Source organism: Carcharodon carcharias, chromosome 9, assembly GCF_017639515.1.
Source record: "Carcharodon carcharias isolate sCarCar2 chromosome 9, sCarCar2.pri, whole genome shotgun sequence".
Lineage (NCBI taxonomy): Eukaryota > Metazoa > Chordata > Chondrichthyes > Lamniformes > Lamnidae > Carcharodon > Carcharodon carcharias.
Window position 1 is genome coordinate 153,235,793 of NC_054475.1, and position 20,527 is coordinate 153,256,319.

The window sequence follows — 20,527 nt, forward strand, 5'->3', positions numbered from 1 at the left end:
GTAGTTAGTGTGAAGTTTCAGAAAGCTTTTGTCAAGGTTCCATGCTGACGATCCCTAACTCAACTAAAAACGCTTGAGAACCATTGTGGCAAATCCTGTTAAAACATACATATTACGAATGTTCAGAATGATGTCGAATGATCAACCGGGTGACCTAAGTTATAATCAGGGTGTGCCTCAATGGACCAAATGCCTCTTTTCCGTGTTCACCTTAAGACACTGAAGAATTCCTAAAACTGGATGTAGATTTTTTTTTCTTGGCTGAACTTGGCAAATGAGCTGTTTTCATGACTGACTTCCCATATTCCATTCATTTAAAATTTATTACACAATAAGTAAAAACAGCTATTACAATTTTAGGTATGTTTAATTGGTATTTGTTTTTCAAGGGCTCACAGCTGCATCCATAAGTGATCTTGTCCTGTATGATCCAGAAGTTGTGTCTTTTGTGATAATCTGCCCTTGCACTGTTGCTTCACCTGAAGGTTAACCATTGCCCCAGTTGCAGTTATCCACACACTGGATTAAAGACAGTTACATATCATACAGCCATTATTTGGATTGGTCCGGAAGATCAAATCACAGACACTTTTAAGACTGTGGCAACCAAAGTATCTACTTCTGATTACGGGGATTACATGAAACAAAAACGGTAAATCCTACTGAGTAAATCTTTTTAAAATCAGTTTCGAGGCATGCGTATTATTTTTATTTTGTGATCTTGGAGTTGAACGGGAGATGAAAATAAATGTAATGCTGGCTTTTACATTGCAGGACTTTCAAAGTTTAAAAAGAACCAGAGATTTGCAGGAAAAGGCTCGATTTGAATGAATCTTTAAAAATCCCTTCGCTTTCAGGTGGCCAACCAAGTTGTTGAGTTGGGATATTTGAAGAGGGGCTGCTCGAACACGCAGCAAATGCGGTTAGCAACAGATTCATGTCCGAATCTATTCTATGCAGTTCACCAGCACAAAAGCCACCATCAAGCGATTGAAATAAATGCACGTAATTAGGTTCTAGTTGATAGGAACCGACTGTGGAGGCGACCTAACTGCACCCGATTGCAAGATCAACAGAATTCCATGAAAACATGCATTTCTGCCCACAATTTTCCCTTTCATATCCAGTATTGCACATCAGTGGCTCTTAAATAAGATCTTCACTGGGGGGGGGGGGGGCAGAATTCGCTTTTGCATGTATGAGAATCTGGAGTTTAGATGCAAATAGTCAGGAACACATTAGAGTGAAGCCAGCTGAAGCCATCGCCACCAAACATGCAACAAGTCTGAGACTTGTTGGGTTCCTTTGAATTAAAGGATCCAGGATATGGAATATTTTCAACGTTTTGTCTACAAATAATAGCAAATGTGTAACAAATCAATACCGCTCGGGGTGTGGAACATTACCGCAGCATTGTAACATATCTTCTGCGCTTATTTATAAACGTGCTTGCTTCTCCCTCTTCACTCACACTTTTTTGATTGACGCAGCTATTCTGGCCGAACCCCAAGGTCTCCAAACGTAGCGTCAACACTTTCAATTGCCAGATGCACTCAGTAGCAGAGGGAAGAGGCGGACTGCACGCTGCTCCGGTATCGCAGTATGCAAACCTGAATTTGACAAAATGGTTGCAATGTGATCACTAAAGTCGGATACAGCAAAATAAATAAAAGTGAGTGCCGTGCGATATCGACGAAGGGAAGAAGGGATTTTTTTTTATTTTTTACACACACACACAAAGGCAAGACAGCGACTGGGATCTAAACTGTCGGACCCGTGCTGGATTACTCAGGAGTGCGAAGTGGGACAGAAAAGTTTGCGATTCTTTTGCAGTGTCAATTCTGTGGGGAGTTTTGCTGGATGAATATTACTTCACCTGTGCTTTTAACAACAGGAGACAGCCCAGGCTGTACTTTGCATCGCTTTGGCAGTAAGTATTCGTGCGATTCACGATAAAGTGAACCACTTGAAAACAAAACTCGATGTCACTGAAGTCCGGGCGAAAGCTTGCGATCCCTGTTCCGATTACTTTTGCTCCCACATGTCCCGAGCCCAGTGCTCAGTTCGTGACACTTCTCGTCCCAGGAATAGTTTTGCTTCTGTCCGCTCTCCGGTTGAAACTGAGGCACTAGCAAGACGAAAAGGGAAACCGGCACGCTCCTTTTGTTCTTCTTATAGTCGGGAGCAGCGGATCGTTTGTTCACTGGACCTGTGGCCGCTTCTCAATGACTTTTGGGCTCAAGCGATCGGCAGAAATTAAGCGGCGGGATCTGCCTTCGTTGGAGCCTTTCTGAAGATCAATCGGCTGGAGAGGAGCAGCGTTCATTCATCCAGCTAAGACGAGAACACAGTTAGCACGCCACCTCTACTGGGATTGCAATTGGGAAATCATAGTGCGATTAAAAAAAAGTTTTAAAATATATATATATATATATATATATAACTTCCTATCACCAAGTTCGGTGTCTCTTTTAAAAAAAAGTTTCAGTGGCTGCAGTACATCGCGGAAGGGAAGATTAGAAGGAAAAAAAAAACACGATTGCAGTGCAAATATCTTGTCACGGACGCGAGAGCACCAGGGCGGAGTTCACATACATATATATATACATACATATATATATGGGGATTGCACTACAACGTTAATTTTCTTGTGAAATGAAAGGATTTAAACCCGTGACTTATTATACTTCGCCATGTGTGGAAAAAAGTAATGCTGGCAGCTCCCGGCGGTTGCAATAAAACTGTGCACGAAGCCTCAAACCGCTTGTGAACGATTAAAAACTCATTCATGTCATTGCAGATGAAGGAGGAAAGTGAATCAAATGACGGGATTTTGAGCCTTTTTTCCTTTTTTCCAAACCTCCCCATTTATTTTTCTTTTTGTAAATGCATTGCGGAAGTCAACAGCCAACGCTGGTATTTTAAGCCTCCCGAACCAAAAAATTATAAATAAATCATAAATAAACAGTTTTGCAAATCTCCTCCTGTTACGAGAGGACGCGCGATGGAGACCGAGAGTCTTTACGGGAATAATTACAGCGCGCGGCCCGCGCTGGAAGCGGCGGGCGCGCAGCGGCAGGGGGCCACCTTCCAGAAAGTCTTCCAAGCGGCGTGCGCGCGCGAGCACAGCCTGCTGCGCGCTGCTGAGCTGCCGGGCGCCAGCGCGCCCTGCGGCCCCGATCTCGCGGCCTCGCGCGAGCGCGCGGCGGGCGAGGGCTTTGGCGCCTTCTACGACGCCGCGTGCCGGCAGAGCGCCGCCATCTTGAGCCAGTCGCAGCGGGAGGAGGCGGCGGCGACGGTTGGTGCCGGTGGTGGTGGCTACGGACGCTCTCCGTTCGTCGTCCGGACGCTCTTCAACACCTCTGCCGACCTGTGCCCCGACCGAGAGAAGGGAAGAGATTGCCGTTGCGACGGTCATGACTTCGAAGATCGCGAGCTGGGCGGCGATTACCCCTCAGAGAGCGAGTTCAGCGGCAGTTGCTCCTACTCACTGACTAGCGACACAGCTCGGGAGCTTTGCAAAGCCGTTTCGGTTTCAATGGGCCTTAACATCGATAGCAATGAGCTGGGGGAACTGCATTCGCCCTATGGCCCCAACGGCAACCAGAGCAAGAGGGATTGCATGTTCTCCTTCCCTCCCACTAACAGTAACACGTCCATTGGCATCGACAGCACCATGGCAATGCCTACTGATGACCCATGCCCCGGCTCCCAAAATATGAGGCTAGCCAGCAGGCTGGAAACTGATGATGAGCTTGACAGAGGGGGACTTGGGGAGTCAGAAAACAGCGTATATTCCACACAGTATGAGATAGCACACTCAAGAAGGGAGACGGTTTGCAGAGTGTTAGTTGAAGATGCCAGCGCAAATGAATGTATCGCCAGGGCCCAAGAAACCAAATCCATTGGTGGAAAAAGCCAGGCGACCGATTATACCGACAAGGATCATAAGCAATGCCACTTTGACAGAATGTTTCCAAGTAACTATGATCACGACCAACCTTCCTCTGAAGAAAGCACCTTGTACAACCTGTCAAATAGAATTGGCTTGAGAGATGCCGATAACTGTGACCTTAATAATGACAGCTCACGCCATGCCCAATTCGGTTTAGCTACAAGCATTAAAATTAAAATAGAGGAACCCGCCACCATGGACCACCGCAAAGCGTTTTCTCCTCAGTGCAGACACATGGACTGCACAGCCACACCACTTTATGGATCCACGCCGTCTTGGTGTTATGTTGAGAAGGGGAGTTTTGAGAATGACTATGGTGGTTCTTCTGATTATCCAAGTAATGATTTAGCAGTTCGGGATAACGTTATTACATCTGATTCGTGGTACTCAAGTGGACTGATAGATAGAGTGCCACATCCAGCTTCAGGCCATATTAAAAGTGAAATGGATAGCTGGATCGATGGATACTACAACATACGGTAAGTCAGATCCAACTGAATAATCCAGGTAGAGATGGTGCTTAATTAGATGGACAAATTTGATGATTGAGAAAAGCTCAAGTGCAGATGTGAATTATGAAGTTCATGATTGCAGTTAATCATTTCCAGCATTGGGAAAATGTATACCGCTAATAACAATATGAACTTTTCTTGAGTCTGTAGTACCTACCATTGCAGAATATGTTTGATCTGCCAGCTGCCTCAACAACATTTAGAAAATAAACTTAGCATTTATTGCATTATTCTCACCACTTAACCATATTAAGTTTCTTAGTATGTCTGGGAATTAGCATGAACATGTAACTCTGGCAATATAAACATAAGAGACTGAAATATATTCCATTTCATAGTGGTTGTATTACTTCAGTAAATCCAACAAGGTGTAAGTAGAATGCTACACCTTGACTGTGTCTGAATGTAGCAAAATAGTACTGCAGAATGCAAACAAATTGCAGGGTTGCTATTGTTGCGTTTGTGGGATATTTTTCATATTGCACTATATGTAATCAAAATGCTTTTATGTAATCAAAAGGTTTTTATATAGAGAAAACTTGTATCTAAATAACAAACATGCACAATCTAGTCGAGGGTTGGCTCTACTGTAACTGGTACTTGAACCACAATCCCATCTCAAAAAAGTGTGTTTACATACAAAACTTTTCTACTGTGCCTTTTTTAAAAAATGAATAGCCATGTTGTGAATATAAGTCCAAACATTTTAAAGAGCAACAACTCTTTGACAACGATTTCAGGCATTAACAATGTGAAGTGCATTAAATTTGCTGGAAGTTTGAGTACAGTTATTTTATTGATGAAATACAGTGGTAGATTCAAGACAGCAAATAATGACCAATCGAAACAGGGTGATGTGGGAACTGTTTTTTGAAAGTAAAATACTGAAAATGCTGGAAACCTGGCATTAACAGAAAAGGCTAGAAATGTAGGCTACAATGATGAAGATTTTTTGTTGCAGTCTCATTTCTAAACAGTTCTAAACCCACAAGATAAAACTAGCTCATAATTATTAGTACACTTTGCAATACAAAAACTAGTCAGTCTCTTCTTGCCTGTAATTTGAAATTAACAATTTTTTTCTTTCTAACAGCTTTATGATATGTCTGTCTGGCTACTATTTTTGCATTTGCCCTGTGCTGAGCGTTTGGAAAAGTGTCTGTCAGTAGGGTGTGAAGCATGTTGATACTTTTTAGTGACTGTCTCAAAGTTTGCAAACACTTGAGCACTGTAAAACACATACTGAGCACTTTGTGGTCTGCCAAAAAATTCCTGTCCTTAAAAAAAACTGATTTGATTTTTTTAAAGTTCATGAATAGCGATTATTGGGATTTTCAGTATAACCTGCAATATATTCATGACATGGATCCAGATTCGGGATTTTAAAGGTTCAGTTTCAATGGTCGAGAATTCCTTCCTGAAACCTGAGCGTACAGAAGTAGATTGGTGACATTAGGACAAAGAGAATTGGTATGTTATTGAACTGAAATGGAATTAAATGATCCAGCTGTTGAAACTGGTATAATTAGCTGGAATGATAGGTAAATTTTGTTATTTTAATTCAGACACTTTCCAGCAGATAGTTATACAAGATGGTGGGAGAAACTGTATTCTTGCTGTTGTCTGGTAAAAATGCACTCTTGAAAGGACAGTAGCTGGTTCAGTTTTTATATTCTTTCATGGGATGTGGACGTCACCAGCAAGGCCAGCATTTGTTGCCATTCCTAATTGCCCTTCAACTGAGTGACTTGCAAGGCCATTTCAGAGCCAGCCACATTTGTGTGGGTCTGAAGTCACATCTAGGTCAGACCAGGTAAGGACAGCAGATAGCTTTTCCTAAAAGACATTTGTGAACTAGATGGGTTCATGATTACTGAGACTAGTTTTCAATTCTTGGCTTCTTTATTGATAAAATTTAAATTCCACCAGCTACTAAGGTAAGATTTGAACCCATGCCCACAGAGGATTTACCAGGGTATCTGGGTTACTAATCTAGTGACATTACCACTACACCACAATCTCCCACTCTCCTGGAAAAGTCCAAACAGGAAAGGAGCCAGAAAAAAAAGACCCAAATGATCAAAGTCAATTTATAAGGAATGTTGTCGGACACAAATATTGCTTAGGTCATTCTACCGCAAGAAGTGAGCTGGGTTGACCAAAGGCAATAGTGATAGCGTGAAGTGGTTTAGTTTTGCATTTATGAAGAGGACCTAAAATTTGGAATTTTTTATTAAGGATGAAATTACCATCAAGATAAAGAAGAAATAGTTAGAAAAAGCCAGTATAGACGTTTCAGCGTGACAACCTCGGAGAATTTTTGGAGCTAACAGACATGGTAGATAGTGAAAATGCAATGTATGTTGAGTATATGAACTTTAGGAAAGCCTTTAAAGGTATCATATGGAAGATTACCAGAGAAGATTAAGAGAGATATGGAATTATGGGGAGGATAGCAAACTGGATTAAAATTGGTTAGAGGGCAGTTTTTAAGATTGTCTGGAAATGATTTTCCACAAGGTTGAGCTGTCATGACACTTCTGTTCACTGTCTATATCAACGATTTGGACATAGGCCTAGAGGAAATGGTGAAAATTTTCAATTAATACAAAAGCATAAGATAGAGTTAATTCTTTAGAAGATCAAAGGATATCAATATGGTGAAATGGACCAAAAGATTGCAGAAGAAATTTAATGCCAGTAGAAAAAAGCAGCTATTACACACCAAATGGAACTAGGCTTGATGCTGTGGGGCAGCAGATAGATTGAGCAATTTCATAGAACTTTGCAAGCAGCCCCTCACTTTGATAAGGCTACAAAAAAAAACTAACGGAATTTTAGGTTTTGTTAAAATGGTATAGAATACAAAAGCCAAAGCATGGTTATAAGCCTAACTAAAACCTTATAAGATCTCAGTTAAAATGCCGCATGCAGTATTGTGTTCCACGCTACAGAAGGATATCGATACTAGGGTGGCCTTGTCTCATGGCAATGATTCAAGTAGAAGTTAAAGATGTCTTGGCAGTATTGAAAGACAAGCAAGAAATTTTGTGTCCTGGCTCATGTTTCTTTCTCTGCCAATATCACCAAAACAGATTAACTGATTGTTCATTGCTGTTTATGGGAACGAGCTGTGTACAAATTGTTTGCTGTAATTGCCTAAGAAATAATGCAAACTATAATTAATGGCATGTGAAGTGCTGTGGGATGTTTCTGAAAAATTAAAAACTGCTATATAAATGCAGTTTTTTAAAAACCTTTTTGGCTTGAACTAAAATTCATGGCAAGCTAGTCTGAAATAGACTTGCAAGGATCATTGCAAGGTGACATCTCCTTAACCCTGCTTTGGAGAACAGTAGAAGTTTACGTACTTAACTCGATTGATGCCTTTATTAATACAAACTGAAGGCACTGTTAAAATTTTGAAGTAAAATACTAATTGACAGCAATAATGAAAATATATGAAAAACAAATTTCATTTTGGTGAAACTTTTTGGAAACTTTTGAAGGATGAAATCCATTTTACTGACAGATTTCCAGAAAAATGCTCGTTCCTTTTAAGGGTAGACATTTAACATTTTGCTTATACTTGAACGTTAAAATTTTGCATTTAAGTAAGTTGGAGTCTTACATAGATTTAAAAATTGTGCATTTCTTCTTTGTTTTGGGGATGTAGGTGAAGCTGGCCAGGCTGCATTTATTATAGTTGTTCTGCAAGAGTTTAGTACGAACATACAAACAAACGAGTTAGGAGCAGGAGTAAGCCAGTACGCCCGTTGAGCCTGCTCTGCCATCCAACAAGATCATGGCTTATCTGATTGTAACCTCCCACCTAACCCCTTGTTTATCAAGAATCTATCTACCTCTGCCTCAAAAATACTCAAATGACTCTGCCTCCATTGCCTTTTGAGGAAGAGAGATCCAAAGGCTCACTCTAAGAGAAAATAAATTCTCCTCATCTCTGTCTTAAATGAGCAACCCCTTATTTTTAAACATTGACCCCTAGTTCTAGATTCCCCCACAAGAGGAAACTTCCTTGTCACATCCACCCTGTCAAGATCCCTCAGGATCTTAAAGGTTTCAATTAAGTCGTCTCTTGCTCTTCTAAATTCCAGTGGATACAAGCCTATACTGTCCAACCTTTCCTCATAAGACAACCCAACCATTCCTGGTATTAATCTAGTAAACCTTCTCTGAACTGCTTCTAACAGATTTACCTCTTTCTTTAAATAAGGAGACCAATACTGTACACAGTACTCCAGATGTGGTCTCACCAGCGCCCTGTAAAACTGAAGCATAACTTCCCTAATTTTGTATTCAATTCCCCTTGCAATAAATGATAACATTCTAATAGTTTTCCTAATTATTTGTTGTACCTGCATACTGGCTTTTTGTGATTCATGCACTAGGACACCCAGATCCCCCTGAATCTGAGCTCTGCCATCTCTCACCATTTAGATAATATGCTTGTTTTTCATTCTTCCTTCCAAAATGGACAATTTCACATTTGACCACATCATACTCCATTTGCCAGATCTTTGCCCACTCTCTTTAATTTATCTATGTCCGTTTGCAAGAGTATTTAGCTATGTCCCTTTGCAAGAGTTTGCAAGAGTTTTTTTAGATATATAAAGGGTAAGAGAGAGGCAAAAGTGGACATTGGGCTGCTGGAAAATGATGCTGGAGAAGTAGTAGTGGGGAACAAAGAAATGGCGGAGGAACTGAATAGGTACTTTGCGTCAGTCTTCACAGTGGAAGACACGAGTAATATCCCCAAAGTTCAAGACAGTCGGGGGGGCAGAGGTGAGCATGGTGGCCATTACCAAGGAGAAGGTGCTAGGAAAACTGAAAGGTCTGAAAGTGGATAAATTACCTGGACCAGATGGATTACACCCCAGAGTTTTGAAGAAGATAGCTGAAAAGATAGTGGAGGCATTAGTGGTAATCGTTCAGGAATCACTGGAGTCAGGGAGGGTCCCAGAGGACTGGAAAATCGTTAATGTAACCCCCCCTGTTTAAGAAGGGAGTGAGGCAAAAGATGGGAAATTACAGGCCGATTAACCTGACCTCGGTCGTTGGTAAGATTTTAGAGTCCATTATTAAGGATGAGATTTCAGAATACTTGGATGTGCATGGTAAAATAGGGCAAAGTCAGCATGGTTTCATCAAGGGGAGGTGATGCCTGACAAATCTGTTAGAATTTTTTGAGGAGGTAACGAGTAGGTTAGACAAAAGAGAGCCAATGGATGTTATCTATTTGGACTTCCAGAAGGCCTTTGACAAGGTGCTGCACAGGAGGCTGCTCAGTTAGATAAGAGCCCATGGTGTTAGAAACAAGGTACTAGCATGGATAGAGGTTTGGCTGTCTGGCAGGAGGCAGAGAGTAGGGTTAAGGGGGTCCTTCTCAGGATGGTGGCCAGTGACTAGTGGAGTTCCGCAGGGGTCAGTGTTGGGACCACAACTTTTCACTTTATACATTAATGATCTAGATGAAGGAACTGAGGGCATCCTGGCTAAGTTTGCAGATGATACAAAGATAGGTGGAGGGAAGGGTAGTATTGAGGAGGCGGAGAGGCTGCAGAAGGATTTGGATAGGTTAGGAGATTGGGCAAAGAAGTGGCAGATGGAATACAACGTGGGGAAGTGTGAGGTCATGCACTTTGGTAGGAAGAATAGAGGCATAGACTATTTTTTAAATGGGGAGAGATTTCAGAAATCTGGAGTGCAAAGGGACTAGGGAGTCCTAGTCCAGGATTCCCTTAAGATTAACTTGCAGGTTGAGTAGGTAGTTAGGAAGGCAAATGCAATGTTGGCATTTACTTTGAGAGGACTAGAATATAAAAGCAGGGATGTGCTGCTGAGGCTTTATAAGGCTCTGGTCAGACCACATTTAGAATATTGTGAGCAGTTTTGGGCCCCGTATCTCAGGAAGGATGTTCTGGCCCTGGAGAGGGTCCAGAGGAGGTTCACGAGAACGATCCCAGGAATGAAAGGCTTAACATATGAGGAACATTTGAGGACTCTGGGTCTATACTCAATGGAGTTTAGAAGGATGCGGGGTGATCTGATTGAAACTTACAGAATTCTGAAAGGCCTGGATAGAGTGGACGTGGGGAAGATGTTTTTATTAGTAGGAGAGACTAGGACCCAAGGGCACAGCCTCAGAGTAAAGGGAAGACCTTTTAGAACAGAGATGAGCAGAAACTTCTTTAGCCAGAGAGTGGTGAATCTATGGAATTCATTGCCACAGAAGGCTGTGGAGGCCAGGTCATTGAGTGTATTTAAGACTCCTCCAATTTACTATATTTCTATGAATTTGGAGTTAATTGTGTTCCCACAATATTGCTGTTCTTGCCCTCTGTGGTTACAGAAATCACAGTGGAGAGAGGTGTCATTGAATTATACTTGCTGAGTTTTACAGTACCCCCTGTAGATTAAGCATTCTGCAACCACAATGCACTGATGGTGGATGGGGTGGATATTGAGTTTGCATGTGACAGGGGACATTGAATAAGGAAACGGTTCTGCATTGGATGTTATTGAGGGTTTTTGGGTGTTGTTGCATCAACACACATCTGGATGAGTGTGTATTCGATTACACTTGTGACTTGAGCCTTGTATATGGTAGGAATGCTTTGAGGAGTCAGGAGGTGGGGCATTTCTTGGATAGTATTCAGCTTCTGTTCTGCTCTTCTTGCCATGGTGTTGATATAGCTGATCAGTGTGCCACCACAGATGTTGATAGTGAGAAACTTGGTGATGACTGTGCCATTGAAAGTCAGTGGTCAAGGTCACAGGACTTTCCCATGCTTGAGATAGTCATTATCTGCCACAAGTCAGCTCATGCTTCACGTGTGCTACATCAGTCCCAAATAAATTGGAAATGGAGTTGAACACTGTTGAATTACCAGTCATCAGCTGCACTCCTGATTATTGGTGAATCAACTGAAGGTGGGTGGGGTGATGATTGGCCTTCACCAACACCACCATCTTCAGTTGTTTCTGGTATGACTTTAGTCACTGGAGGGCTTTTTGGTCCTCATTGACCTCACATTGTTCAGCTCCTTGGTGATATTCTCGGCAAATGCTGCCTTGCTGTCGAGAGAAGCTATTTCATGCTTCTATTCAATCCAGTGGGACAAATTGATATTCATGTTACAAAACTAAGCTCATCTGTGATTTTAGTTTTATCTTTGGAATAGTTTTAGTCCCATTTGATTGAATAGAAACGTAAAATAGCAAAAAAGTTAATGAGCCAGATTTTACTGACAAAACAGGTTAATGATGAATGCCAATATTTATGCACAAATGGTTCAGCAACATCTGGTGAGGAACAGATGCATATTAAATGCAAATATCCAAAGGTTATTGTTTGAGCTGTGCCTCTCTGCTGTTAGCTTCATGAAAACATTATTTCGCTGTCTACCTCACTGTCGACATGCATTGAAATGCATGAGGTTGTTGTATTGTATGGTAAATATGAATTAAGCCGTCCGTGGCTATTTAGGTTCTGTAATTACAAGTGTAAACACCCTTTTAACAATGCAATTAGTGTAAATGATTGCCAGTCAACCTCTGTGGCATTGAAAATGAACTAATATAAGTGTGGAGTCTCATTCCTTCAGTTTTTGAGCTTTTTGGGGAGATTAAAAAATGGCATATTTTAAACTAATTTTTTTTTACTTTGTCTTTTGTGAATTGTCACTCTCTTAGTCCAATTCTTCTTTCTCTCTTTTCATTTCTCTTTCAGTACCTGATATATCATGAATTTACTCCTTCTCAGCCATTCAGCTGTTTATTTTCCAATCCTTAAATCTTATTGGCTGCTGAGTTACCCTTTTAATTTCTGGTTCACTCAGCTCAACCTGTTTCCCTTGCTGCGTCAGAAAATAAATGGCCCAGATCTTCCGATCTAGAACATAGGAACATTGGAATAGAAGGACTCAGGAGCAAGAGTAGGCCTTATGGCCATTCGAGGCTGCAGCGCCATTCAGTAAGAGCATGGCTGATCTGGTTGTGGTCGCAACTCCACTTTCCTGACTGCCCCCCCACCCCCCCCAAATGAACTCTCGATTCCCTTTACTATTAAACCTATCCAACTCAGCCTGGAATAAATTCAATGACCCAGCCTCCATTGCTTTTTTAAAATTTGTTCATAGGATGTGGTTGTTGCTGGTTAGGCAAGCATTTATTGCCCAGCCCAAATTGCTCTTGTTCAGAGGGCATTTAAGAGTCAACCACCTTGCTGCGGATTTGGAATCACATGTAGGCCAGACCAGGTAAGGACAGCAGATTTCCTTCCCTAAAGGATATTAGTGAACCAGATGGATTTTTACAACAATCAACAATGTCATCATTAGACTTTTAATTCCAGATTTTTATTGAACTCAAATTCCACCCTCTGCCATGGCAGGATTCAAACCCAGGTTCCCAGAGGATTACCCTGGGTCTCTGGATTACTAGTCGAGCGACTATACCATTACACCATTACCTCCCCCTTAACTAACACTATTTCCTTGTTACTATTATCAATTCTCCAGACTCATTTTCTAGAGAACCAATACTAGCTTTCGTTGATCTTTTCCTATTTAAATACTTGTATAAACTCTTACTATCTGCTTTTATATTGCTAGCTAGCTTTCTCTCAAGCTCTATTTTCTCTCTTTTTAGCTTTTTAGTTATTCTTTGCTGGCTCTTAAAATCGGATCAATCTTCTGACCCACCACTAATCTTTGCAGATTATTACAGTGTTTCTTTCAACTTGATACAATCTTTGACTTTCTTATTTAGTCACGGATGACTCATCCTTCTGAGTCTTCCTTTCTCATTGAGATGAATCCTTGTTGGGGGGCTATTAAATATCTCTTTGAAAGCCGCCACTGCATCTCTACTCATCTACTTTTTAACCTCGTTCGCAGTTCCCGGACCGTCGGAGACTGAACGTATGACCCAAGATGCATGTCGGGATCCTGTGGAAGTCCAGATGCACTGACCTCCGTGGGAATTGCCCAGAAGTTTGAACTTCCTTTGGGTAATTCCCCTGCTTCCTGGGACCCTGCACGCATGTCTCTGACTCTGAGTTAGAGTCAGAGACTTTGAACAGTTCTTTGGCACTTAACTGAATAGTTACCCAGGAAATGTTAGAAAAATCCTAGTCTAACTCCTGGATTACTAAAGAACTGACACCCCATTCACTCACATTGAACCCCCTTCCCCCTGACTCCTCCAATACACCCTTGACCATCCGTCTACCCCTGATCCAACTGGACGAACCCTACCCACCTGCCATCCTACCCACCTGCCACTCTATCCACCCCCCACCTCATCCACTCGCCACTTTGCCCACCCGCTACCTCACCGACTTAACTCACCCACCCTACCCACTTACCTCACCCACCTACCAACTGACCCACCCGTCACCTCATCCACCTGCTACCTTATCCATCTGCCACGTCACCCACCCGCCAACTGACCCGCCCATCACCTCATCCATCTGCCACCTCAGCCACTTACTGACCCTGTCACCCTACCCAGTCACTCTTTCAGCCACACAACCAATTCGCTTATTCACTAACATTCACACTGGACATACCATATGGCAGTTAGTGCCGTAAGAAGGAGGCACGTTTTATCTTTCCCTTGGTGCTGCAACGCTGCGATGAAGCTCTTTGATGGATGCTGCACTCTGCATTTCTGGAGAAGTCAGGCTTGGAAGACCCTGGCAAGAAATTCTGAGCAGTGTCGAAGTGTGGAAAAGTTCAAGCAGAGTAGAAATCCAATGATGATTGCCACTCCACGGAAGATCAGGGCTAATGTTTTGCTAGAGTAAAATCTGGCCCATCATTCTTCACCTATATCTTACACATACTGCTATTTAACCTAGTGCTGCTATTTAATCCAGCTATTTAAATGTGGCCATAAAAATCACAAGGAATAATTATTTTTAAGGTGTTTTGATACTCATGTCAGATGTTGAACTGGCAACCCTTGTCTTCGCACTTGACATAAGTTTGCACTTCATAGTTGGAGCCATCAGTTTTTGTTCTCTGTTGCAAGATGTCCTGCTTGGTAAATTCTGTGGAGGGAAGGAAGTTAAGGGCTTTGCTTTAACTGATGCAGGGTTTGTGTAGGCAGAGGGCAGGTTAAAGTATTCTAATCGTGGAAAGTGTGTTAGCATTTATATTGTTGGGAAATATTTTTGGTGCCTGTCTTAGTATAATGTGGGCAAATGTGAAAACATTCATTTTGGCTGGAAGAATGAAAAGGAAGTTGATTGTCGAATGGTGAGAGATTGCAAGCTCTGAGATTCAGAGGGATTTGGATGTCCTAGTGCATGAATCACAAAAGGTTAGTATGTACGTACTGCAGGTAATTGGGAAAGCTAATAGAATGTTATCATTTATTGTGAGGGGAATTGATTACAAAATTCTGGAGGTTATGCTTCAGTTGTACAGGGCATTTGTTTTTTACATTCAAGGGATGTGCGCTTTGCTGACTGGGCCAGTATTTATTACCCATCCCTAGTTGCCCTTGAGAAGGTGGTGGTAAGTTGCCACCTTGAACTGCTGCATTCCATGTGGTGTAGGTACACCCACAGTGCTGTTAGGAAGGAGTTCCAGGATTTTGACCCAGCGACAGTGAAGGAACGGAGATATATTTCTAAGTCAGGCTGGTGAGTAACTTGGAGTGGTGTTCCCATCTGTCTGTTGCCCTTGTCCTTCTGGATGGTAGTGGTCATGTGTTTCGAAGATTCTATCGAAGGAGCCTTGGTGAATTCATGCAGTACATCTTGCAGATGATACAGACTGCTGCTACTGTGCGTCGGTGATGCAGGGAGTGAATGTTTGTGGATGTAGTGCCAACCAAGTGGGCTGCTTTGTCCTGGACGGTGTCAAATTTCTTGAGTGTTGTGGGAGCTGCATTCATTCAGGCAAGTGGGGAGTGTTCCTTCACACTCCTGACTTGTGCCTCGTAGATGTTGGACAGGCTTTGGGGAGTCAGGAGGTGAGTCCCGAACCTCTGACCTGCTCTTGTAACCACAGTATTTATATTGGTGAGACCACATCTGGAGTATTATGTACAGTACTGGTCTCATTTAAAGAAAGATGTAAATGCATTCGAAGCAGTTCAGAAAAGGTTCACTAGATTAATACAAGGAATGGGTGGATTGTATTAGGAGGAAAGGCTGGACAGGTTAGGCTTGTATCCACTGGAATTTAGAAGAGTGAGAGGCGACTTAATTGAAACCTTAGAGATCATGAGGGGTCTTGACAGGTGGATGTGGAGAGGATGTTTCCTCTTGTGGGAGATCTAGAACTATGGACTGCTGTTTAAAAATAAGGGGTCGCTCATTTCAGTCAGATGGGGAGAATTTTTTTTCTGAGTTTTGAGGGTTTTTGGAACTTTCTTCCTCAAAAGGTGGTGGAAGCAGAGTCTTTGAATATTTTTGAGGCAGAGCTGGATAGATTCTTGATTAAAGGATGGGTGGGGGGTGGGGGGCGGTGTGGGTGAAAGGTAGGCAGGAATGTGGGGTTGAGGTTACATTCAGATCAGCCATGATCTCATTGAATGGCAGGGAAAAGGTTGTTTGCATGAGGTGGTGGTCTTTGTTTTATATTTGCTGACCATTCTTTGCCAAAATTAGCAAACAGGTATTTCACCCCACCATGACATATGAATGATTCACAAAAAATGGGGATAATGTTCACGACTTCCTGCCAGGCCAGGGTAGCATGTCGAAAGTGCCTGCCTTGATTCCTCCTCCTTCCCCCACACCACCACCACCACCACCCTCCCCGCAAGCCACCACCATTTCCTGCCATCTAGACCTGGTGGCACAGGACATATCTGCCTGCCATCCATGAAACTCAAACCACATGTATGTCCTTTTGTTGTACTTCCTGTGATTTGTGGCCTTTCAAGGACAACTGCTGGGAGAACCCTGGACACCTGGGCCTAACAGTGGTAAAGAAATTTATCTTGGCATGAGGACCTTTTATAAGTCAAAGAAGAACATCAGAATTAAAACAATTTTGGCTTACCAGAAGCTGGGGAAAGCATCCTATCGGGGGTAAGTAACTAGGGCCACAAGGCTGACTGCAGCAGGCATAAGTTTCCCTCTCTTCCAAGGTGCATCTCATAGAAAAATAGAGATAGGGATCGGGATAGGTCTAGGCCATTGATTATGGCTGTGAGAAGTAGTAATGTAACATATTTATACATTAACCAAAAAGCAACATTGCAATTACTAATACACTTATATTTTGTGCATTTTATAGCTGTTTATCTTTTTTCGTTTTGGGACTTCATGCTATTTTATTTAGGCCACAATCAACATGCTTGCTGAACTTAGTAAAACATTAAATTTTGGCTCAAAATAATTGTTAATAGCCTCATTGAGAGTTTCTCCAGTGTCTAACTGCCTAGGATTCATTTTATATTGCGCTACTTATTTAAAGGAAAATAAAAATTGACTGGTAGTTATGGCTGAAGAACTTTAAAATGATATCATTTCTTTATTAACTGCACAGCACCCCCTGTCATCCCCAGTACAAAGAGTAATGATTGGTTTAGTTTATCTATTTACCAGGATCTTTAAGGTGGTGATTGTAATTGAACAGATACAGGTTGGGTATCCTTGAGCTAAAATCCTCGGGACTGATTGTGTTTTGGATTTCAGATAATTTTGGCTTTCAAGTACTGCACATAGGCCTAGGCCTACTTACATTACAATGGCTGAACCCTAGTCTAGCTATAGTCTAAAGTAAATAAAATGGCTAGTAAAGTAAGATGTATCACTGAATAATAAATACAGGATACATGTAATAAGATCCACCCATGGTGTCTTCTGTGATTCTGCTTGTAGGAGAGGTAAGCAGTGCAGACAAATAACTAGACTTCCTGCACTAAAGGCCGGGTATGGTCAGCGAGGTTTGTATCGGCTCGGGTCAGAGACTTGCTGTGCTAAAAGTTGGGTGCGGTCGGGGAGGTTCGTGTTGGCTCTTGTCGGCTCAGTTTACAGACTCCCCATGGTAAAGGTCGACGAGTTTCAAAAAAAGGGCGGTTTTTGGATGTGTTCAGTTTTCGGATTTATGGATAAAGATATTTGACCTGTATTAAATATTTTGGCGGGACCAGAAGATCTCTTCCCAACCAACACCATTACATCAGAAATTCTATTTATTTGCTTTAAGTGTAAAAAAGTTAATGGAAGCCTTTTGCAAATTACTTCTTATAATTATTATTTGTAAATCTTTTTTAGTTGTCAACGTACATGTTGGGTAGTTCCACAGGAGCAGGATTAAAGCTAGATTTTGCTTTTGGGCTCTTTCTTTGCCTCCCCTCTTCTTCTCTTTCTCTTTTTCTCTCTCTCTGTCTCTCTGTTAACCGTAATTGGAAATCCCCAGCATGTAAAGCCACAGCTGAAATATCGAATTCAGACGGAAGGACATTGTGGAGGAAACTTGTCACAAACATTATAACATTAAATAACCAATTTTATCAGCTTTCAGAACTCTGTTTTTATGATTGTTAACTATAAACACTGCTCTGACCTGAGTGACAAAGGGAAATTATGGCTGAAAACAATGTGATTTGGCTGGTGGATTTTGTGGTAGTTGCTGAGTTGTGAATGTTAGTTTTAGGGTGGTAGGTCATACCAATTTACCCTGCTTAGTGCTCCAAATTGGATGGTAATTAGGAAAACCCGGTTCTATAACCCAGGATTTGGATTTCTTAGTTAATTGCTTCTTTGTAATGACAGTACATGGTTGATGTTCAGTCCACTGTGACTTCCAAGTCTCTTTTAGTCTCTTCCCTAGCTACTTTTCTTCTATGTATAGTTTGCATTTATTTTGCATTGAAATTCAACTGCCTTGTTATGTCCACTTGCAAATATTGTTCAGATTCTTCTATAATTCTTAGTTACTTGGCTAGACTCTACAAATCCTGCTAGACTAGTATCATTTGTAGATTTGAAACATATTTTTGTTAAATACAGATTAATTATGTAGTCCTGAAATAGTAGGAGTTTCGAGGCACTTCACACCATACATCTCCCAGCCGACGTCACTTCCATAACTATTGTCCAATGTTTCATTTCTTTCAAACAATTCCTTACCACCTCCGAGTTTTACCCAGGGCACATTGCCTTTAGCTTGTGTTAGCTGCCTTCTATAATGCTATCTATATAAAGGTCTATTGAACACTTCCTGGAAAACTAAGTGACTTTACTTGCGATTTGAGGACTCCAGGCCCCAACTACTGATTACAGATTCCAAGTCCTGATTTCCCAATATCCCCAGCCCTGAAATTAAATCATAGACTCCAGACAGCCAACCATGATTGCCTGCCTACCTTGCCCTGACACCCGATCATGGACACCAGGCCCTCTAAAGTTGGAGCTCCAACCTCACCTGTGCCCCCAACTAGTACCCCCATTACCTGAGGGCCATTGTGATTTTTCTGCTCATTTCCTCCCATGTTTGCTGGTCAACTGTTGTGCTGTGCTTGCTATATAGCATTGAGGTTCTTGGACATCTTAGAAGCCTCAGACCTGACCATTCGAGTGCAGGGTCCTTGGCTGCCTAGCAAGTTCTCTAATTTCTAGGCCAACATAGCATAGGTCTTTCCAAAAATCATTAAGAATGCCCTTTCCTCAAAAAAGCTTGGGAGATTGGCCAGGCTTGCCAACTGCTTCTGAAACTGCATTTGCCAACATTTAATTGATTTTCATATCTGTACAATATCACAACTATTGGTTCCGTCATCTTTTCATTCCAATCCTTGTTTATTTCATATTAATCATTCACATCTGACAATGCCTGCTGTGTCATCCTTTCAACAGGACTTTCCTATTATTGTGATAGCCTGTGACTATGTAGTTCTATGCTGACTACACTGGGTGGCATTGTGGAGCAGATTTCTTGACCTGCTGAATTTTGTTTTCATTGTCTTTTTTTTATTCGTGATTTTTAATTTCCAAAAAATAGGTTTAAATAAAATAAGGTCAAAAACATTCCATATTTCTCCATCATACTTAAATCTATACATTTAATTCATTTTGTGTGTGTTTTTTTGGCCTTCATCAGTTTATTGATAGACTCAGCCTTTATCACCTGCTGGAACTCTTGAGTGAATCTTTTTACCCTCCAACAGTTAAGACAGCTTTTGCTAACATCTGGCCATCCTAAGCATGTTCATTTTTCAAAATTTGCCACCAGGAAATCAGTGCTTCAGCATGAGTTAAAAGAGGGCGTCTCCTCATCCTGAGAAAATTCGAAAGCTTCTTTCCTTTTTCCAAAATATTTTGAAACAAAGTACTTCTTCTCTATCAAATGGGAGATGATATAGCATGGTATAATAGCGGAAGAGTCACCAACAGTTACAGCCACAGTTGGAATGGAAACTGCATGGAAAAATGTGATGCTCAGACTCCTTACCATCCCTTTCCAAACCTTCTTGTCTCCATCCCACTTAGTCCTCTTCATCATGGAAATATCCATTCAACCCCTTTATTCTCCTTGCCCCATACTCTCCTATCACTTACCTCACCCACAACTCACTTACCACTTTCCCGCCCCTGCGGAGATTGTAGCCCCATCACTTTATTCAGTTTTCCTCCACCACCACTTCACCTATCTGTTCCTATCATTTTTTTCCTTGTGCGTTATCAAAATTCAACTTTTTTTAATAAAAAGGTGTGAAATTAGAATAGGAAAATAAACTGCTTGTTTGCCTTTCTATTTGAACATCTATAAAAATGATGTTAACCCGGCTGGCCGTTAAAATCATTGAAGACTGCTCCCCGTTCTTTTTCCACTGCATTCCTACTGGCTGCAATTTTAATTGGATAACTTGTTTAGTCAGCAAGGCACCTGCCAGAGACAGGCTGGGGCCCATAAATACATGTAGATCCAGGTCTTATGATGGAATTAGGACCCCAGTACTGTAGTATTAGGGTTGAAAGGGTTAATGTGTGGGACTGTGTAAACAGCACCACCCATAATGACCATGTATGAGACCCATGTCCAAGAGTTGAGGGGGAGAATGTTTCTAGCTT

At 41.7% G+C, this 20,527-nt stretch overlaps 1 protein-coding gene across 1 annotated transcript in view; it reads left to right on the top strand.

The window, feature by feature from the left end:
* Positions 1-3,004: 3,004 nt before the first annotated feature.
* The window catches only part of ar (androgen receptor), a 305,542-nt gene continuing 288,019 nt past the window's right edge, over positions 3,005-20,527 (top strand). Inside the window, exon 1 of the mRNA XM_041196191.1 lies at positions 3,005-4,434. Coding sequence (XP_041052125.1) covers positions 3,005-4,434 — 1,430 coding nt within the window. The remainder of the gene's footprint in view (positions 4,435-20,527) is intronic.